Consider the following 22,500-nt stretch of genomic DNA (forward strand, 5'->3'; position numbering starts at 1 on the left):
ACTAGGAAAGAATCCCCCCTTCATTGGCTCTTAACAGTGCAGGCGCAGATAATGATGTATGAGGTTTCAAAATGGCCCCCGGGGAGCACCATAAACCAGTGAGATCTTAGATTCCATGAGGTCATAACATGGATGAATAGCGATGTAATGGGATTCAGGAGGGAGCGACATCGAGACCAATTATTACTTTACTGTTGACATTGGTGGAGGCGAGATCAGCACGGATGGAGAGGGTGGTGTGTGTGTGTGTGAGTGTGTGTGTGTGTGTGGAGTGGGGATGAGTATTGCCATGTTGTCAGCAAGGGCTAGGACAAAGGACTCAGACGGTATCAATATGCTCCCAATTGTCTAACGAACTGGGAGGCTTCTCAACTGTTTTATTATTGGGGTGAAATGTTGCGTCTTTTATTGAGAATATGAATGTTTTACATTCTCCGACAAATGATGTGCCCTTGTAAGCAGTGGCCCTTTGGGGTCTGTTGTTTTTCAACTCACTTGATGTGCTGAATAGTAGGCTGTAACAAACTGGAGGTCCACTGGGAACCTTCTCTGCCATTCTACATGTTTGTGCCTCGCTCTTGAGATTGTTTTACACTTTATTAGGTCTTTTGAAAGTTTTACACTTTGTTTCTTTCCTCCAAAATGTTCATTTGAGAGTAAGACCCAATTGTGAGTCACTGAAATGTTTTGGTTTAATCAGTTAATCCTTTCGTGCAGAGCCTCTGTTATAACTTGCGTGTCACTAATGACCATGCCTGAATCTGTTACCTAATGTTATAAAAATGCTGTTATGTTATGTCGTGCAAACAGTGAATGGGATGGGATCCCATCTGCATGACAGGGCTACATGGTCACATCATTCTATGTTTTACACTTTCTTTTTCTCCTCTCCAAAATATTTATTTGAGCGTAAGACCCAATTGTGAGTCACTAAAACATTTTGATTTAGTTGGTTAAAGTACTGTAGCTGCCCTTTACGTGGTTAGTTCAGAGGATTCTGAGGTGCTGAAGACACCTCCAAACATGTTTTTGTGTGACACGCTACGTAGATAGCTGCGGTGCGGTTCATCCTCCAGCTGTCTAATTCTCTGTGGACTGTGAAAGGTCGCGGTGAGGGTTGCGTGCATGTTTATTTCCAGTGACGGGGCAGCCAGAGATCACAGGGCTCGGGGGCAAGTGTGTGTGTTTGATTTTCTTTCGGTGGGCATGCTGGGCTCGTGCCCAGATATTTTCCGGAGGGTTCCGCATGCTCACTGGCCGAACGGTACGTGGTCTCCGGCCGAGGGGCCCCAGTCTTGGACTTTGCGGCTCAAGCTCCCGAGCCACTGCGTGTGTGTGTGTGTGTGTGTGTGTGTGTGTGTGTGTGTGTGTGTGTGTGTGTGTGTGTGTTTGTTGAAAGCGTTTCTCCTCCCACCCCCAAGGCCGCTGACAACTTTTGGCCGGGTCCTGGGCAAAGACATCTAAAAAGGGGCCCCTCTTCAATACATGCAACGTAACGGGGGCCGCATTTTGGGCCCCCTTTCTCTTTGAGCCCTATACAAGTGACCCGTTTCTACCCCCCTGTCGGCATAACCCATCCACCCCTCACCCCCCCTCCCTCTTTTGTACCGTCTGGAGTAAGTAGCCATGCCGTAAACCTAACCAGAGGCTGGGCCCGCTATGCGCCATAATATTGTCATAACATCCCCTGCTCCCATACAGCTCCCCATCTGTTCCTATCCGGCTTGTAGAGAGAGAGAGAGAGAGAGAGAGCGAGAGAGAGAGGGAGAGAGAGAAAGAGAGAGAGAGAGAGATGTTTTTTATGTGCTTTGGTAACCTCTGCGGTTCCGTGCCACCGAAATCAGAATCTTGTCCTGCCTTGCTTGATTTTCTGTGTCTCTCTACCCGCCTGCTGCTGCTGCTGCTGCTGCTGCTGCTGCTGCTGTGCTACTGAAAGCTAATACTTGAAGTTTCCCATAGAGGGGAAGCCTCTCGTGAGGTATTCTCTTTGCACAGTCCGCCGCGCCGCAGCACCTGTGGTCAGTACGGTTATATCTGAGAGTCCCAGAAGGAGGAAGAGAAGGGGTTTCTTGCAAAGGAAAAAATCTGGTCAGCAGTTTTTTGTTGTGCGTGTGTTGCTTTTGAAGCGGGGGAGGTGAAATGGATCTCTCCCACTCCACCAAAATGGAGATGACATTCCTTGTCCGAGGTGCTCACTTCAACACCACACGCACAAAGTGCACATGATGGCTGAATGATTCTGTGACTCTGTGTAATAAAGTGTTGGAATTGTGTTACATGTGCCTTCCTGTAAGTGATTATTCAAAAGATCCTGAGCCCTCTATTTGTTTAGTAGCCACTGTCAGTCATTTCAGTGTAGCCTCTTCTTACTGCAGATGGGGTCGCCGGCGCGGCGGGCCTATTTACTATTTGCTGAAAATACTCAACTACATCATAACAACATTGCTATGAGAGTACCGAGAGCCTTACGTACCAGATTAAGACATAGTCATTACAATTTTGGTGGCAACAAGGTTATAACATAGGCTCTGCGCTAAGGGGTTAATCTGCCTGACTAAGTCTGTGTTACACAGTAAATTCTGCATTTCTAATTCAACACATTCAGAGTATGATCGACTACAAGAGTGTTAACCCTTTATAGGGCACACATAATTCAGCTCCCGAGTGGAAAAAAAAAGTTTGACAGGCTCTAGACCACTGCTGATTGGTCAGTCAAATATCAAGATGTCACTATCTGTCTGAAAGCCTGATTTGTCCTGATTAATTTGGTATGATCCACTTGGTTGTACAGCCTTGTAGAGAGGCATGGCAGGGGCATTTGTGATAGGTGTGCAAGTAATCGGAAGTGATCAAATATAGTCACTTGCCCTATAAAGGGTTAAGTTCAACCTTCCAAGTGTTGATTTAATTACACTGACCCCTTAATGCAGAGCCTACTGTATGTTATAACTTTACTGTCACCAAGATTGTAATGGCTGTCTTAATCTGTTAGTTAAGGCTCTTGGTACTGTCATACCAATGTTGCTATATTGTCATCTGCATTAAGAGGCTACTCAATACTGTGCACAGTAGTGTATATTTGGATTGTCGATTCACTTACCATCTGACATGTGTTGCATTTGCTCTAATCCCTTTCAGTTGATCAGCCGTAAGGACAAGGCCGCTTTCGAAAAGCTGAACTATCTGACAACCAAGGAAGAAAACTACAGTCGCCTGAGGGAGTACATCAGATCGATTAAGATGGTCCCGTGCATCCCCTATTTGGGTAAGCTCGCTTCTGAACTCCTTTCAACAGTGTTTTACATCGACCAAATAGCATTGTGTGGTGTTATGAGGAAAAGACATCGAACCAGTGCAGGTATTATGCCTGTACAGTAGTTGATGAATCTTGACGGATTTGTGGTGCTTGGTTTTTATTCTGTGGTGCTGTACCACAAAATGGTCTATGTATGGGAATCGCTTTTCAAGTTGGTCCACATCTGTATTTGTCTCTTGTGTTGTACCTAGTACATGAAAGATGGCCTACTACGCCATCACAGCATGAGTAAGTTAGGAAGTCTGTGGTTTCGCCACAGCCAGTGGGAAATCGAAGGACTAACATTTGCATCAGCTAAGAGAAACAAAAATTGGCATAGGTAAACATGTCGTCATTTTGGCTTCGGTAATTTGTTGCAAGTTTAGGGTTCTATTTATTTATCGAAATGCGGTCCAAATGACTTGAGGCGTTTTCAAAGACATCACAGTGTGTTGGATTTTCCTTCTATCCCTACGCAACAGCTATCTCCTGTCAAGGAGTAAAAGAATGTTCCCTGTTGCAACATAACGAACGAATGCAAAAGTGTATCTGTCATTTCTTCCACTGCTTTAACATTGAGCTATTGGGTCTCTTGTGTATCTCATGTCTTCTCTCTTTCTTTTTTATTTGGTCTTGTGTGATTTATCACCTTCTGCGTGAGGCACTAAGAGAAACAGCAATTCATCTGAAGCTGGAACACAAAACAAAACAAACAGCTTAAAGTTCAGGATCTTTTTCTGTTTGTGTGGAGTGGAGGCCATACCCGTTCTCCCCAGCCTGTTTACAGTGCAGACAGCGGCCAGTGTTGCCAGACCGACCGGTTATCCGCCCAATTGGGCTACTTGGGATGGCTGCGGGTAAAAACGGGAAAAATTGGCTATTTGGCTTTTTTTTTTCAGTTGTTTTGTGCTCATAGAAATCAATGCAATTTGTTGAAATTGGGCGGAATTTGTTTTTGAGAACCTTTTGGGCGGGATTTGATCAGACACATCTGGCAACACTGGCAAAGGCATGTCCCTATTTGTTTGTGTGTATGCGATTACTTGTGGCAACATGATCTCCAAAAATTCTGTGCTCCTGGACACGGATGTTAAGGACACAATTATTTTCTGTGATGGACACACAGAAGTGCTCTCTCTATACTCCCACAGCTCTATGTTTCCACAGTCTTGTGTTTTCTCAGGATTTTCCAATTTCAAATATTTTGTCTAAAAAAAGGGTTAGGGATTGTTTTGGTCTGGGCACAGCTAGTTTTCTTTCATTCATTATACGAGTTTGAAAGCCTAGCAACCAACTGGAAAAGGTATTTCTCAAAAATATGTCTTAAATGACAGGTTAAGGTTAAGGAATGTTTTGGTCAGGGCACAACTTAAATTGCTATAGCATTATTTTGTTTAAGATTAGCATTTGGTATGTTAACACAGTGCTGTGGTAATAGCCTATAGAAAGCACTTCCGTGTGCCCATCACGGAAAACAATTCTGTGTCCAGGAGCACGGAAAACAATTCTGTGTCCAGGAGCACGGAATTTTGGCAAAATCCGTGCTCCTGGACACGGATTTTGTGTCCTTAACATCCGTGTCCAGGAGCACGGAATTTTTGGAGATCTGGGGCCACATAACAGAAAAAATCCTAAATGCTCATCCTAACTTAAGATAGGAACAGTAAGATAGGAAAAATCCTAACTTCCTATTACAGAACGAATTCCTAAGTCCCTAGCCGTTTCTTATCTTATTTTTGGCCCCCCATCCTATCTTAAATTAGGAATTCCTAACTTTTCCTAAATTTTTTCGATTAGTCGTGTCTGTTTCTGCCATTTCGAATGTGCACGAGATTGATAGAATGTAACGACTTCACTTTTGAAGCGGCAGGCAGCCAGTTGTAGCCTAGGCTACGTGTTGGGGGGGAGAACGCATAACCTAATTATTAATGATTACGGACGAAAAAATACAGTGAATAAAAGGAGGGCGTTCATTTCCATCATTTATGTAGGCTACATTTGTAGCTAACTAAACTCCTCTAAGACTCCTAAAAAGTTTTCTCATAGCCGTGTTGTCAGTTTCAGCAGTTCCCTTCGCAAAACCGCCACCTGAATGCTGTTTTAACAATGTGCAAATTCCCATCATCAAGTAGGCGTATATAGCTTATTCAAAGCAATGAAACGGGCGACGAAACAAGTCACATCGACTGTCAGCCTAAACAACGCGTGTAAAACAGTCATCATTCTGGGATGCCTCCGTGTAGTGAACTAAAGACATTTTATTGATCATAGAAACATTCTTAGTTTGAATGACAGCGTGAAGATGGGAAGAGGGAGGGAGAGCAAGGTGCGCCTGTGTGACTGCACTGACAGAGGACGAGGGAGAGCGAGAGGAATCGGATCATCAAATAGGCTAACTTTTGAACAACGCTACGCAACCTAGAAATGCTAAACCCTGTTTAGCATAATATCTACACCGTTAACTTTTTGAGGACAAATGGATTTTCTGTGGTCTATAAATTAATCAGTAGACCTAGTAGGCCTAGACATTTCAACTACTGAGAGGAGGCTTTGGCGAGGGGGCGCACGTTGTGCTCATAAGCCTGTCACAACATCAGCATGTAGGCTACGGGAAGTCAGTTGCCTTTTTGTTGGACGTTGCAAAATCAGTCTTTGATGTGCAAACCCCATGGTCAAAGTAGGCCTAATTCAAAGGCTACACTTGTTAAACGTGTTTGGCTTTCAAACTATTTTCTTTTTTAATTTCTAAATAAAGGTAGGCTATTGCATGGACAGAACAATGACAGGCTTCAAATGGTAAAATTATTTAGGCCTAGGCTACATCAGGCAACTATGGAATTGTAGCCTGTTTGGGTGGGAAGCTACTGTGGTAGCCTAACCGTAGGCCTACCAGTGCCATTTTTTCTCTCTTGAAAACAAAATGCCCCCATTAACCCAGGCATCACTGCGCTAGGTGTTTTGGTTTGATGCCCCATGTTGCTGACAGTAAGCACCAGTAACAGGGGTATCCTGAGTTTAGGACAGGGTGTATGGTCTCCTAACTTAAGATATTCCTAACTTAGGATGCTTCTGGAATGGCTATATTCCTATCTTAAGATAAGATAGGATTTCTTCCTAAGTTAAGTTAGGAAACCTCCTTCTGTTATACCAAAATTCCTAAATCCCTTCCTATCTCAAGATAAGATAGGATTTCAGACTTAGGAAGTTTCTGTTATGTGGCCCCAGGCTGACTTGTGGAGTTAGGGTGTTTCAGGGTTCTCAATGCAATGTGGTCCAACATGATCTCCAAAAATTCTGTGCTCCTGGACACGGATGGTAAGGACACAAAATCCGTGTCCAGGAGCACGGATTTTGCCAAAATTCCGTGCTCCTGGACACGGAATTGTTTTCCGTGCTCCTGGACACGGAATTGTTTTCCGTGATGGACACAGAGAAGTGCTCTCTCTATAGGCTACTCCCACAGCTCTATGTTTCCACAGTCTTGTGTTTTCTCAGGATTTTTCTTATTTCAAATATTTTTTCTAAAAAAAAAACATTTCCTACTGACAGGTTAAGGTTAGGGATTGTTTTGGTCTGGGCACAGCTAGTTTTCTTTCATTCATTACATGAATTTGATAGCCTAGCAACCAACTGGAAAAGGTATTTCTCAAAAATATGTCTTTAATGACAGGTTAAGGTTAGGGAATGTTTTGGTCAGGGCACAACTTAAATTGCTATAGCATTATTTTGTTTAGGATTAGCATTTGGTATGTATTTTTCTAATGATAGAGTTACACAGTGCTGTGGTAATAGCCTATAGAAAGCACTTCCGTGTGTCCATCACGGAAAACAATTCCGTGTCCAGGAGCACGGAATTTTGGCAAAATCCGTGCTCCTGGACACAGATTTTGTGTCCTTAACATCCGTGTCCAGGAGCACGGAATTTTTGGAGATCAGGCTGTGTGGTCAGTGCCATTCCCAGGTTCATACTTGTCATCTTGACTGGATGTCAGTAGCATTTGATTAAGCGTACTGAGAGAAGAAGAGCAAAAGCAGACCCTGAACACGCACGGTTTTCATCGGTTTTCAGGGTCCTTTATGCGAACAGTGCCGTTCACAGGTTTATACTTGTCACACAATGCAGTATTAATTCAACACGTAAAGAGTCGATTGAACATCCCCTAGATTGCATTTGGTCCCAGAGTACTTGGATTGTTGAATTAGCACTGCATTTCTTAATGTGCATCTTGATTGGATGCCACAGCACCATTTGATGAAGCTTACTGACAAAAAAAGAGAGCAAAACCCAGAGCCTAAACACACACGGTTTTCATCATGGGAGATCTCTTAACACATTGGGTGTAGTGTGTCAAGACAGCACTATGCCGTCTATAAATTCTTGCTGGCGTATAAGATTACTGGACATGGAAAGAGTCTGAGATACCCATTACCTCTCTCTCCCTCCTGTTGTTTTGCTGGGGAAACTGGGGTGTCAAAAGTCGGATTGTTTTTCAGGTTGCCACTGTAAGAAAAGCTGTTGGATGAATCAAAGATGTTGACAAATGGCATGTCATATGTAGAGACAGTTAGGACAGCGTGACTGATGTGCAGTCACGAAATGAAAGTATGACATGGGAAAACAGAATGTAATCCTTCATGCAGTCAGCACTTTGACTTCATGGGGCCCGAATAAGGATTTGAAGGCTGGAAGCGTATGTGATGTGTCGATCATAGAGGCGCAGGTTAAATAGTCTGTTGCTCTCGTTTCGAATTCTTCCCTGGCATGATTGTGGTTTTCAGAGTTATTCTCGTGGGTTGTGGATTTGTTGTTTCGATGCTTCTCGAAGGGAAGTTCAGGACATGAGACATATGTTGAGGATTTTTTCTAAAACAAGTTTCTGACAATGCATTATGTTTGTGTGTGTGACAGCTTTGATGTCTGTTCCTGTGTGTGTGTGTGTGTGTGTGTGTGTGTGTGTGTGTGTGTGTGTGTGTGTGTGTGTGTGTGTGTGTGTGTGTGTGTGTGTGTGTGTGTGTGTGTGTGTGTGTGTTTGTGTTTGTGTGTGTGTGTTATGTGTTTGTCCACCTCCTGTTGTTACGTCATTGTAATTGTTTTCAAATAGCCCTCCAAAGATGTTTTGTCTAGGTAAAGCACATGCCCCAGCGCAGTGTGCCCCTCGTTTATAAAACAAAACAACAGTGATTCAAGTGTTCGCTGCAATCTCGTCAGCGCAGGTGAATGTTGTTTACTATAATTTTTTGGTAAAATTATGAGATGCCCTGGCATGACCTTTTAGGACATGTCTAGTCATGAAATGAACTGAATAGAGCAGTTGTACTTACCACATTCTTTTTTTGATTTCTGTGGAATTTGTGGTAATCGTTTGGAAATATCTTGTGCCTTTTCCAGTGGTGCCAAATCATTATTTTTTTCTAAAACATATGTGGTGTTGAATGCTAAATTGCTGTAACCACAGGATCCTTGTGTTGCTTAGCACATGCCTTTAGTTGCATACAGAGCTAGCTGCTAACTATCCACCAAACTTTCTGTCAAAAATATTCATTGCAATGGAGCACAAAAACAACATGTTACAACTTCTAGACGCTGTTGATTTAAAAACATGATGTATCACATCGTCAATCATGGAGGGACAGCGCACTTGCTTTAAGCATAGAGGACAAAGTTGATCTCTGCATCACAAAGTGTTGTGAACTGTGACTCCGAGGCTGGCCGTAAGAAGACACACACCCTTGCTACTTCGCTCCACTGCACTGAATCAAACCATCTGCCTCGTGTCAGCGCTGTTGAGCATATGGGATAATTTTGGTGGAGATTGGATACTGTTGGGGGGGTAGTGTCCTGATTAATGTGTTTGGGTGAGACATGCAACCACGCTTGATGTTGATTTTCCAAATTGGCTGCTTGAAACAAACATAGACATCAGAAGTAAATGAACCCTCTGCAATGACTAGTTTACAGACTCTGCAGCATTACACATTGTATAGCTTTGGCATAAGGGTGTGTATTTGAAATAATGATTTTTAGTTACCGTGAAGATAAGATAAGTAGCAGTAGAGATGAACAATAGAGAGTTTGTTTTGGTAGTGCATCCTTAGTCTGTACCTGATAACAAGGTATGAATTATGTAATATGTTGCAACTGGTGTTATTAAAATTGTTTTTATTGTTCAAATTCGTTTTATTCATCCTGGTCAGCATATTGAAATGAATGATAAATGAAAGTGACAAATTTCCTTTAATCTTGAGAAGCCATGAAGCCGTGTCATGTGGGAATATGGCAAAAAATAGTGTGGCGGCCCTGACATAATGGCTAGGAAGGTGGTCTTTGAATCAGAGGCTTGCAGGTTCAAATCCCACACTGTCCATAGCTGAAGTGCCCTTGAGCAAGGCACCTAACCCCACATTGGTTCAGGGACTGTAACTAATGCCCTGTGAGGCGCTTTGGATAAAAGCGTCTGGTACGTGTAATGTAATGTAAAAATAGCATTGTAATAGCTGGTATGAATGCTGGGCTGATCTCTGGTGGATGTACTGTACCTTTATGATGTGTACGGACGTGCTTCAACAAAGACCCTGAAACTGCACCACGTGTGGAGGGGTTGAGATTAACTGCATGACGACATATCTAGGGCATTACACCACCATATAAACATACTACATCACATACATCACATTAATAGATCTTTGCACAGATGGTGATACAGATGAGAACAAATAAACAACCGCAACAAAAAAAACAAGAACCCCCCCCCCCAAAAAAAAAAAAAACGTGATTCACGATGGGATGAATTGCGAAACCCTTTCCCCCTTCTCTCTTGTGTATCACGGTCAAAAGCAATGGTGAGCATGGGCCCAGTTTCTGCGGCCGGCCGACTGGGTATTTCCCCCTCCTCACAGGAAACCAGTGGCTCTCTCCCCCTTGTCGTGCCATCACCACCACATGTGGAAACTGCGTTTCTCCGTGGGGCGGCCCGCAAAAACCCAGGCCTGACAGACGGAGTTACCGTAGGCCGCCTCAGTCTCCTGTTTTCCACTGCTTTTTATGTCTGCTCCACCGAAATCTCTTCAAAACGACTGCGGGCTTACCCGTCCAATAGTCCAGAACCAAAAGAAAAAAAAAGAAAAAGAAAAAATGATGAAAAAAATAGAAGCTCCATGAGTCCCTGCGCCTCCTGACCAGCTCTGGAATGTCCAGTCCCCACAGAGGTGTCCAGAAGGAGCTGATGTCCTTTCATATGTTTTTAAGCCGTACCATTGTAATATACTGTACTGTGTATGAATGCATATGGTTGAAGGTAATAAACAAAACAAAACATAACAAAAATAAACAAAAAACAATAATTAAAAATGACATTTAACTTAGTGTAATTGCACTTGTTTTTTTTCTGAGATGAGAGATGAGAGAGAGAAAGAAAGAAACAAGAAAACCTTTTCAGGCCTGAAGCTCTTAGTATGCATTTCTGTTGTTGTCCTAACGGCAGTCACATGGTAGGGGCGGTTCTAGTGGAACGTGTTTGGATTAGGCCGAATCATCATGGTAACCTTCTTCAGGGAGTAGGCTCCGCCCCGGAACTCTGCCCAGTACACGCCGTCCTGGTAGCGGCTGCGGTAGTGGCCTCCTCTGTACCACACGCCGTTCAGGTTGGAGTGGGCACAGGCGTTGTACCACCAGCCTCCCTTCTGGTAGTGGGCACAGTTACCTGTAATAGTCGCAGAAATGACAAACGTCACTGTGGCTTGTCTCTTTGCTGCATTGAATACATCTTTCAAAAGCACAACAGCGCATGAAAGGGCAAACAAAAATCAGCAGATCAGCTTTTTTAATGTACTGGCAACAACTATGAAAAGTAAATCTTCAGATCATTGACCGTCAAGCCATTTCGATCATCAGACCCTGCAGTGACCCCACCGGCTGCCTCACCTGTATACATGTCGTGGTCCCTGTCGAGCGTGGTGAACTGCTTGCCGTTGTGCCAGGTGAGGGAGTCTCCGGCGTTGCCATGGTAGCGCCCCACCTTCAGCTTGTAGAACTCGGTCTCGGGCTCCAGGCGGAAGCTGGCGTACTCTGCGAAGGTCTTGCGGCCCGACCAGTCCTCCAGCGTCACCAGCAGCTTGTAGTTGCCCTGATTGGTCAGCCAGTAGATGTTCTCCAGCCCCAGCCAGTACTCGCCATCAATGTTCCCAAACCCTTGCTGTGAAAGGGGTGAGGAGAACATAGGTCAGAGAAAGCGTAGAGGAGAGGAGATGGAGAGATGAGGCGAGGAGAGGAGACGAGACGAGAGGAGAGCAGAGTAGAGGAGAGAAGAGGAAAGGAGAGATGTGGGCGAGAGGAGAGGAGAGGACGGGAGAGGAGAGGAGAGGAAGGGAGGGGAGAGGAGATACGTGGAGTGGAGAGGAGAGGAGAGGAGAGGAGAGGACGGGATAGAAGACGAGAGGAGACATAAGAAGATAGGAGATGAGAGGAATAGAGAGGAGATTGGAGGACTGGAGAAGACAGACATGACCTTTTTAGGCAGTGTTTCCCAACACACTTTGAACCGTAGCGTCTGTTTGATGTATGCTCCATGGCACACACACTACACTGTATGTTCACACGGGGTCTGATCAAAGCTGCTGCTTTCCACCACGTCGGGCTAATGCAATGCTGCTGATGCCTTTTGAACACTTTTGTCAGGTCTCCTCCATAGTAGCCACAACACACTACAGTCAAAACAACTCTGTGCTCATGTTGCATGCCGTCTCAGAGTTTCCCTGCCTCAACAATTAGAATGTATTCCGCCAACTCTGAATCATCCTTACGAGTGCTCAGGGGATTATGTGCTGTTTATTCACTGTAGTCAGATCTGTTTTGTCAGCGCATTGCCTTTTATAGCACTTGTACGTGTACTATCCTATCGAGTCAGTGAAGAGGTTATCAGTGAAATACGATCGGCAATTAATTGTCAGACGCGCCGGTGATGTTTCCTGTCCTCCTTCCACAAATCCTGTTGGCAGCTAACGTGACGTCTCGCTCTCCTTTGGAACCCAACATGTGGGATCAATCAGGACGGCAGTTCTAAATGCCAATTTAGCTCATGGGGATTGTTTCATGGGTGGACAGGGGGAGTGTTGCTGATACATATTAACAATGGTTCTCTAGTTCCACCACGAGGCTTGTAATGCCTGTGTAGTTTGTTATGCTGCTTTGTGGTTTTGTGTAAGACATTTTCATCCACCCAAACCATGCAATGAGGATTTCCCCTCTATATACATGCTGTGTCGAAATGCTTGCTTTGAATAGATCAAATTCTGATGTCAGACATGTTTTTGTTGGCCCATGTTTTTCATCCAATCTTGTTTCATTACAGTCTTGGAATTATTATTACGCTTGGGTAATTTTGTGAGAGTTAACATTTATGAAACCTAATGTGACTAGAAAAAAATCAATAGAGAAGGAGTTCCCACATCGCTTATTCATTTTCCCCCAAAGACTTCAAACAGAATGCTCATTCCTCATGAAAGGGGGAAAGTTCCAATGTAATATTGGAATATTCCAAATCAGGTTTTTTCCCATTTGTTTCCAGCATGTTGAGTGTTTGGCGCTACTCATATCGCAGTTGACCAATAACTCCCATGTTCCTTAGCAGCAATGTGCTTTTCATTATTTTTAATGCAACAAAATTGGTGCAGAGCACAACAAAGCCAAGATCAAGCAAAATATCATGGAGAGCTTGGCAGCGCATCAACTCTTAGCAGAATTCCCCAAAATCACAAAAGTAAACTCCAAAGAAATATAACCCTAAACTTCTCGAACTACTCTAAGCTGTGTGCTAGTGATGATGACAGCATGTGTGTGTACGCATTGCAAGACCTTTTTTGCGTCATCTTACCTTGTACGTGTCCCAGTTTCTGAAAAAGTTGACGGATCCATCCAGGCGCCTCTGGATCACGGTCCAGCCACCTGGGTCGTGCCTCTGGTCGCACCACACCTGCATGAGGCGGTTGGCGTTCTCCGGCTTCACCAGGTACATTCCACTGGTGGCGTGGCCGTCCTCCAGCGCGTGCAGACAGTCCTTGAAGGGCCCTGCGCAGCCAGAACAGATGTGCAACAGAGTTCAGAAATACTGTACGACCGCAATGAAATACCTTTTTATCATTATGAAAATGCAATCAATGCAAGGTAGGAAGGTCTGCTTAAAAGGTCTGGTGCGTGACAAGAAATGAAAGGCCCAAAAATTGTGTTTTCAGTTCCAGACTGGAAGTTAGCAATCAATGCATATCAAGGAAGGTCGATCTTTCACACAGTTGCAGGAACAAACTAGTCATTTTAGCCTGAGATTTTGGGTCCGTTTGTTAGAGCTTGTTAAAGTGATAGGGCGGAAAGATGTTGGCAAGTTATTCTTTGACATTATAAAAAAAATAGGAAAGATTGAGCCAGAGCACATTATTAATTTTGAGAATTATTATTCATAGTGGAGCAATGGCAGTAGAGGACAACACCAGTTCCTGTTCCCTTCTTTCCATGCCTCAATGCCCAAATGTTCGTCTAATTCCCTGACAGACCCTGGCTCACACCATATTATAATGTTAGCTGATGACGTTTTACAAAATAAACTTGAATGACACGGGAAATGAAGAGAGGATGTTTGTGAAACACTATCTTTCCTTCCCCCCACTCAGCTGCTCGATGTACGCTGTCGGAAACGGCGCTAACTGCTGCTAACGGAAACAAACCCCTGTCGGAATCCTCTCAACACTCTTTAATGCAACGCTGTGTCTTGTCCGCTTCTCCACATGGAGCAAACTCCCTGTAACACCATCTCAGGTGGTCCAATGCGGTCGTCTGGATTTCCTCCATGGGTATGGGATTTTATTTTCCCCCTCCTCCCTGAAAACCTCAGAGCCTCTGTTGCCCAGAGCTGACTTTGGCAGGGCTTCAGTGAAGGCAGATTTGCCACTGGTTCGTGGCGCTGCACTGTACCCAAGCCAACAACAGCAGGGGCATGAGGGCCTTGGTAACACACGCCTGATGCTGAGTTACAGTTTAACCAGTGGGTAGTGCAGAGGTTCCCAATTTTTTTTTCTCGAAGGGCCCACTTTTGCATATTAACATCAAAAGTATTTTTTTTCCTAAAGTCCTTTATTATTGTTAGATCTTTCCATCAATCGTTTGTCTGCTAATATTTCTAGAAATTCACAAGAAAAGCAAATGCATCTTTTAACCACACAAGTGAATACTGCTACTAATCACTTTATGGAATTTTTTAGCTGTTAACCTTTTGATTTCCCATTTGTTTATAAACTTCCTTCTGTCCGTGACACCCCCCCACCCCCACCCCCCCTGCAGTATTTCTGCAACTCCCCCCCAGAGGTCCTGACCCCCAGTTTGAGATCCACTGGAATGGTGTAAAGCCATTCCACTTATTCTCTCTCTTTAAACAAAAAGTGTGTAGTTTCGCGCAGCTGTTAATACCATCACAGCCCCTCTCTTTCTCTCTAGTTTTTATTTCTCCCCTTCAGCATGAGGCCTGTTGAACCCGGGCCATGTCGTAGAGCTGTCGAGGTAAAAAGATGTCGAGAATATTTACTGTGTACCAACAGGAAAGTGGTTATGTTTCATCCTTGAAATGACGTCTGGTGGAGACAGAGCTGCACGGTGCTCCCCTTTTAAGCCACCCTGGAGAGGGGACCCTGAAAGTGGAGCTGGCTTCCTTTGTGCTTGTGCGTCAAGTTCACATGAAAGAGACTTTGAGTTTTTTTCCCATGCTACGCGTCTGCACCCTTGTAATCCTCACACTTTTCATGTCGCTTTTTCTCAGACCATAACCATGTTTAATTGTGCATAGCCTCCTTGCTTCCATTTATTTTTAGGTTCAGACTTTTAATGTGGCATTGTTCGAAGGTAGAGATGAAAGTGTGGGTCTAGATTTCTGCTGACAGTGGAAACCCTTTTGAAGTTTTTTGTAAAACGTTGATGATATGTGTTGTAAGGCTCGTACTTCAAGAGACAAGTGGGTTTCTGCTTCTAACCACACAATTTCCCCCTACAGCAAAGAAAGCTGGTGAATCTGACGTAATGTTTTCCAAGCAAATAGTAATAAAGTAACATGGTATGAGTTGTGGCGGAGAGCAACGGTGGACAGAGGAATAGTGGAAACCTCAGATCCTTGAATTCTCTTAACATCTAATTAAAAGAGACCTCTTTCGTGTTTCACTTGCCATTATGCAACAGTGTTTACACCATTTTGCACCAAGAAAGACCCATCCGAGACTGAGTCAACCCATCTCAGTCATGATCTATTAAATATTCACATTTTGAGAAACAACAACCAAACAAAAAACAGATATCCCCAAAAAAAGTACAACATTTTCTTTTCCTCTTCCATTGTGAGCGTCTTTGAACTGTAGGACTATTTGGATGAATGACACAGAAGGTCCTGCTTTCAGGCCTACAGTACGGTACACCTTTATGAAATCCATGCAATGCATCATTCAACATCCTGTCTTTTGACACTTCACGTCTACAAGCGTTGAGCTTATGCAACCCTACACTTTGACTTGGACTTGGCAGAGTGTCCTGAGAAGCTCAGAGGAAAGTACACACATCATACTGTAGGTAAGGGGAGTTTGATGATTGACACCTACAGTGCCTGAGGCTACTGTACCTCAAATGCCCACCCACAGTGTACTGTCTGAGACGGCAGCAAGATCCCCATAGACTGAGCTGCACAGTCTACTGGCACTAATTGAAGGGAAATGAGGAGAGGGCACTGTTTAGCAAACTCAGCATCTTTCATCATTACTCTCTCTCTCCCCCATGGTCTCCCCCTCACCCTCATGTTTCCACTCCTCATGCATGTCTGTCTGTCTGCCTGTCTGTCTGTCTGTCTGTCTGTCTGTCTGTCTGTCTGTCTGTCTGTCTGTCTGTCTGTCTGTCTGTCTGTCTGTCTCTCTCTCTCTCTCTCTCTGTCTGTCTTTCTGTCTCTGTCTGCCTCTCTCTCTCTCTCTCTCTCTTTCTCTCTGTCTCTCTCTCACTCTCTCTCTCTCTCTCTCTCTCGCACTCTCTCTCTCTCTCTCTCTCCCCCTCATGTTCTCCCCCATGGACTCCCCCTCACCCCTCATGTTTCCACTTCTCATGCTAATCCTGTTTGAGCTAGTGGATTATTTCATGAATGGCACATTTATGAACACGCCAATGAAATTTACCAAGCCAATTTAAACCAGCCAACTCTAATTGACTCTTAATAGGAATCCTCTTTTTGGAAGAACACAGCCTAGGTCGGGAGGACGTTAAATGTTACACAAAGTTAAACTCACCAGAGGGTTTGTCTGTCGTGGACGAGCTGTGGGTCCCGTACGGCATCGTAGGCAGCGGTTGCAGCAGCGCCTTCGAGTTCTGGTCGCTCTGTATCTCGTTGGTGATCTGGTTGATGTTGCCGTTGCCGTTTCGCGTGTACGTAGGCGGATGGTAAGGCTTAGCCGGAGCCTGGGGCTGGGGGCGCTGAGGAGGATGCTGAGGCATCACTGCAGGCTGCTGCGGAGGAGGCTGCAGTGGGTATCTGGACCGTGCCAAAGTCCTCTCCCTCTCCCTCTCTCTGTCCCTGTCCCTGCTCTCCCTGTCCCTGTCCCTGTCCACCCTCTCCCGCTCCCTCTCCCTCTCTCCTCCGAAGCCACCGCCGCCATGCGTCCTGCGACAGTGCTCCTCCAGCTGCACGATGAGCGCACTCTGGTTGCTGGCGAGCTGGGCCAGGTGCTGGTACTTGTGCTCCAAGTCGCGGTAGCGCGACACCAGCCCTTGCATCTCGGCCGTGTGGTTGAGCACGCGGTTCTCAAGTTGCGCCACCTCCAGCGCGTTGTCGCGCTTGCGTATGATCTCGTGCAGCAGCTGCATGTAGAGCTGCGTGACGCGCGAGTTCATGTTGCGACTCTCCTTGCGCAGCAGCTTGACCTCGTTGACCACGCCGCCGTCCACCTCCACCAGCGTCTGCAGCGACTCGATCTGCCGCCGCTGCTTCTGCAGCTCGCCGTTCAGCACCTCCAGCTCCTGCTTGTTGACCCGCGTGTCCACCTGGCCCTCGGGCGACTTGGAGTTGACGCAGATGGCGCCCGTGGCCTTCTGCTGCGGCACGATGAAGGTGTATGAGCACTTGTCCGTCACGGAGGCGGCCGCGGCGGGCGAGGCGGCAGGTAAAGGGGTGCCCGACACGGAGCGCTTGGGCCGCTCGGCGTACATGAACTCAGGCTCCAGGGCGTCATCGTGGCTCTCGATCTCCTGGGCCTCTGCATGGACGGCAGCGCTGGGAGCCAGGAAGGCGGCCAGCAGCACCAGGCAAGGGAACTTCATGACGAGGGCGAAGAAGCCTGGACGTGGCCCTCCGCTTTCCACTTTCCAGTAAGGGGGATGTGCTCTCTGAAAGAAGAGTCAAGTACAAATAATCAGTGAACCGTGTGGGTTTGGTCATTCTGAAATCATAACATTTGCCCTGACTTTGTTTAGTCAGACGATGAGGTTGGTTACACAACGCATGTGCCACACTCAGATATGCCAACAGGGGGAGGATCAGTTTTCCCAGGCCTAGGGAGAGAGGGGGCCAAGAATTGGGTTCTCATTACATTATATGTACAATACTGCATGAAGTTTGGGGCCCTTTCAGATGACTTTGTCCTGGGCCCGGCCAGAGCTTCTCAGCGGCCCTGATCGTACTCATCACAAAATGGCTGACCCTCACCCGATGGCGGGAGCCATGGAAACAGTGGAACGGTGGAAACCGTGGAAACAAAGTCGATGGGCCCAGAGGCTCTGTTTACATTCCGGGGATGGAACCCGTGCTTTTGGCCCGACGGGTCCTGTCTCAGGTGCTCTGTCCTGGTTCACCATAATTAATTCTGATTTGGCTTTGAGATATAACCTCCCGAGGGGGAATTTACACAAAGCGGCTGCATTGACGCCGTGCCAAAGGAATGTATGAGGTGTTTCATTCAAACCATCCTTTAAAATATCTGTTTAGCATCCAGGAACAAAAGTGTCATTAATGACTGTTTACTAAAAGTCAACTACTGTCTATAGGGAAAGGCCCGTTATCTACCAAAGGCATCAGCATTTCCATAATCAGGCAGCTGATATAGACAGAAACATAGTTTAGGTAGTCGGTAATATGGCATATGGCTTTGTCATCAAACCAGAGGCTGGGCTAGGCGGGTCTTTTTTCCACCCGTATGGAAGGTTCAAAGTTCTGCGGCTTTTCTGAAGGGACTTGTTTGTACAAGCCATATCATGACGGTGATGGACTTAATAGTCCCTATTGTATTCTATAGACCAACCAGAGGGATCAAAGGCACTACAACTACATCGATCATGGACTGGCCTTAGGAAACTGAAATAAGGTGAATGCGGTCTGTTTTTGTCCCTGACGTGTCCTTTGAGTTGAGTGAATATTTTCTATGCTGCACGTGTTTGTGTGCAGGTCTTTGTGTGTTTGTGTGTGTGTGAGCACAGCTGCTCATGCGTGCGTTCTGCATGTGCATGCACTGAGTATTGAAGTGTGCACTTTATACACATATGTGGCCTTGTGTTTCAGTGCAGCCTTTTGAGTCTGCTGCAGCTGTTTGGACACTGTTATGGACTGTTATGGTGTGTGTGTGTGTGTGTGTGTGTGTGTGTGTGTGTGTGTGTGTGTGTGTGTGTGTGTGTGTGTGTGTGTGTGTGTGTGTGTGTGTCTGAGAGTGTTTGCGCATGTGTGTGTGTGTGTGTGTGTGTGTGTGTGTGTGTGTGTGTGTGTGTGTGTGTGTGTGTGTGTGTGTGTGTGTGTGTGTGTGTGTGTGTCTGCACGGGGTGTTTGCACCAGAGGAAATTACGAGTGTAGTGGAGTGGATGACTCAGGGGTCATGGGTGTACTGGCCAGACGTGTGGTGGTGCAGGACTTGCACAGCGAGAACCAACCACACGTCAGCCAACCACACATCAGCCACAGACAGCCGCCTTTAAATAGAGTCCTAACCGACCCCAACCCTGACCCAACCACTCCAGCGTGGTTATCGTGTACCTCAGAAGCAGGGAAGCCGACATTTAGGGGCAAGGGGGCCTGTTGTCCAAGGCCCCGTGAGAGAAGGGCCCCAGAATTGTGTCTGCACTGTAGTAATGCTGTAGTATGTATTGGTTGGGGCCGGGGGGACCTTTAGGATGACTTTGTCCCGGGTCCAGTAAAAGCTATCAGCGGACCACAGCCCACAGCATAGCTCAGGAGCTACAGGCCAGGACAGTCCTGCCTTACCGCTGCTTTGCTACTGCATGCGTAAGAATCTGTATCCGCAAATAGGGATGGCATAGGAATAGAACATAGTGCATCCTCGACCTATGGGAGTGCACAGCTGTTGTTCGTACTTGGTACCAGCTAATGCCACTATTGTACGACTTATTATCATTACATAGGCATAGGGGGAAAAACACTAAATCCCTGTAAATGAAACAAGGAACAATTGTGACATTAGCTGTGGTTGCGCCAACCTGATGTCTGCTTCTAAAAACGTCAATGATCTAGCCCCAATTAGGGACGGGATAGGAACAGGAACATAGGACATCTCCGACCTATGAACACACAGACACACACACACACACAAACACGCACACACACGCACACACACACACACACACACACACACACACACACACACACACACACACACACAAAGCTGTCTCTCGCACCTGGTACCAGCGTCCACCAGCATGACCAGCAGCACCTAATTCCCATTGTCATTGTCAGGCAGCAGCCAGACAGATATAAACCCCCTGACCCCACCCGCCACTCCACTCTGGTCGCCAAGTCTGATGGAAACTCTCAAATGCTCAAACCCGAAGCCAGTCGGCCCTGCCATGGCCTGGCGGTGGGGTGCTGGGTTACTGTGCCAGCGACCCGAGTTTGGTTCTGGCCCGGGTCATTCGCCGGTCCTCCCCCCCGTCTCTCTCTCTCCCACTCACTTCCTGTCGCTTCTCATACTGTTCTGTCGAAATAAAGGCAAAAATGCCCCTAAATTGTTTTTTTTTTTTTAAACCTGAAGCCAGTTAGATGGCGGCGCTCCTGAGAAGCCACGTGAGCCTGGTTTTTGTGACTGGAAGTGACTTGTTTTGCGTGTGTAGAGGGGTCGTGGTATTAGTCATGGAAGTCAGCACAGCAGCGGCACAAGCGCAGTGCAGGCGAGGGGGAGCCTTAAAAAACACGATGGGGTTTTTGTGTGTGATCAGGGGTGAATTTCTCAAAACCAAAGTTGCTAACTACAGTAGCTACTTTGCTGTTTTCAATGCATTTTCCCATTGGCAACTACCAAAGTTGCTAACAGGCTAACAACTTCTCTTTTGAGAAACTCACCCCAGAGCTGCAGCATTACACCATAGCGTTCCTTTGCTTCGTGCACGGACGGGCCAAGAGAGAAAAACCAAGCGGAATGTTTAAAAGGGAGTTTTCCCTCCAGGGAGCCTTTTCTCCTTCAGAACGTGGCCAGTATGATGTTGGACTTATGCAATTATGAACGGACTGTTTCTGTTTAAGAAATGTGTGTGTGTGTGTGTGTGTTTTTCGTTTCTTTCTTGAGCGGAGCATGTTACTACTCAAACCCGCTCCGAGGCCCAGGCTTAGGCTGGTGTTTATTGTTATCAGTGCAAGGGGCAGCAAGGGGTTTCTGTGTGTGTGTGTGTGTGTGTGTGTGTGTGTGTGTGTGTGTGTGTGTGTGTGTGTGTGTGTGTGTGTGTGTGTGTGTGTGTGTGTGTGTGTGTGTGTGTGTGTGTGTGTGTGTGTGTGTGTGTGTGTGTGTGTGTGTGTGTGTGTGTGTGTGTCTTGTTTTTTTCTATTTGGCTGTATGGATGCATATGATGTCAGTGTGTGTACGTGTTTATGTGTTTACGTGTGTTTTATGTTTATGTCTGTGTAACAGTTACCCCAAAATATAAAGAGAACGAGAAAATGATCCATCACCTCACTGCATGACTCGATCAGAAAGCAACGCCATGCTGTCATGGAAAGACTGCATGCATCTGTGACCTGCTTAATGTTGCCTAATGTTGCCGTTTTGCCCTCCCCTTATGATCAGCTACTCCACATCAACACAGTTGCAGAAGGACAATTGCTTGATTCAACTCCTGCAGGAGGTGCAATATTTCTTTGGCAGCAAGGATTCGCTTGTGTGATTTTGTGCACTTCAACTTTCTTGACTGGTTAAATGATGTCTAGAAGTGCATGGCAGGTACATTGCAGCCGATTTACCTACTTACAATTACTCTCGCTTTTTTGATTTTTTGCTCTCGTGTGTAGTATTTGGAGTTTTTGGCGGAGTGACCCGTGATGATGTGATCCCCTTGACATGTGTGATCCCCGTGAATGTGTGAAGTGATCCCCGACGCCATTTTAATACAGCGTAACATTGTTTTTGGACGGTAATAAGAAAACTGCCTTTTGAAATGGGAGAAGGAGGGGGATGGGGGGGGATACTCAATACAACACTCAAGCAGAGCAGACTCAAATGCACCGTTAAGCGGCTCATGTTTGCACCCCTGTCTGCTGGAGTGGTGTGGTGTGGTGTGGAGCTCCGTCTGGGTCTGGGGAAGGGTGATTGTTGCTTTGAGAGGGGGGGAGTTGTCTGTGTATGCATGGTTCAGTGGCCTGTGGGAATTTACTGGAAAAGTGGCCATTAAGGGAAAGGTTATAGGGCTGAGGATGGGGCAGCACGACACACGTCTGTCTCGCCTCCAGGGCAACAACAAAACAGACTGACTGGAGACCAGTCTGAGGCATCACTGAAACTACACTGAACAGACACAGTTCATCTAAGGCACCACAGGCTGCCACTGCAGTTGCCTAGAGAACACTGGTTACATTTCTAAAGAATTCATTAATTTCATTTTTTATTTAAAAAAAATTCTCCTTTATTTTATTATGGTAGTAACATTGAGGCGGTTGCCTCTTTTCCAAGTGGGCCCCAGCCAAGAAAGCAGCAAAGACGCGAAACGCACATGTTGAGCGATATTGATTTTTTTAAAAATCGATTAATATTACTGACTTTTATGTGCCATAATATAAAGTGCTGGAGAGCAACTGACAATTTGTTTCCAGCCGAGTTGCTCTCTGCTACCCATTTGGCTGTGGCTGTCAGTGGGTAACGTTTGTATTATTTATTAACGCCAGACGTTTACACACAGATTAAAGCAGCCAGCGCTTCTCCAAATAAAATGACAGTGT

General features: G+C 45.9%; 3 protein-coding genes across 6 annotated transcripts in view; 2 read left to right on the forward strand and 1 right to left on the reverse strand.

The window, feature by feature from the left end:
- The window catches only part of setx (senataxin), a 1,003,984-nt gene that overhangs the window by 196,368 nt on the left and 785,116 nt on the right, over window positions 1-22,500 (forward strand). The window lies entirely within an intron of this gene.
- LOC134457895 (ras-specific guanine nucleotide-releasing factor RalGPS1-like) overlaps window positions 1-22,500 on the forward strand; it is a 143,613-nt gene that overhangs the window by 50,432 nt on the left and 70,681 nt on the right. For all 4 annotated transcript variants that reach the window (XM_063209902.1, XM_063209904.1, XM_063209903.1 and 1 more), the window contains exon 8: window positions 3,139-3,265. In XM_063209902.1, the coding sequence (XP_063065972.1) occupies window positions 3,139-3,265 (127 nt within the window). The remainder of the gene's footprint in view (window positions 1-3,138; window positions 3,266-22,500) is intronic.
- Window positions 7,776-22,500, reverse strand: part of angptl2a (angiopoietin-like 2a) — a 15,767-nt gene continuing 1,042 nt past the window's right edge. Inside the window, exons 2-5 of the mRNA XM_063209901.1 lie at window positions 16,592-17,684; window positions 13,165-13,358; window positions 11,217-11,487; window positions 7,776-10,995 (exon numbers count right to left, since the gene is read on the reverse strand). Of these exons, the coding sequence (XP_063065971.1) occupies window positions 10,796-10,995; window positions 11,217-11,487; window positions 13,165-13,358; window positions 16,592-17,618 (1,692 nt within the window). The 5' untranslated portion in view covers window positions 17,619-17,684 and the 3' untranslated portion in view covers window positions 7,776-10,795. The remainder of the gene's footprint in view (window positions 10,996-11,216; window positions 11,488-13,164; window positions 13,359-16,591; window positions 17,685-22,500) is intronic.

This window comes from Engraulis encrasicolus, chromosome 11 (assembly GCF_034702125.1).
Source record: "Engraulis encrasicolus isolate BLACKSEA-1 chromosome 11, IST_EnEncr_1.0, whole genome shotgun sequence".
NCBI classification, from domain to species: domain Eukaryota; kingdom Metazoa; phylum Chordata; class Actinopteri; order Clupeiformes; family Engraulidae; genus Engraulis; species Engraulis encrasicolus.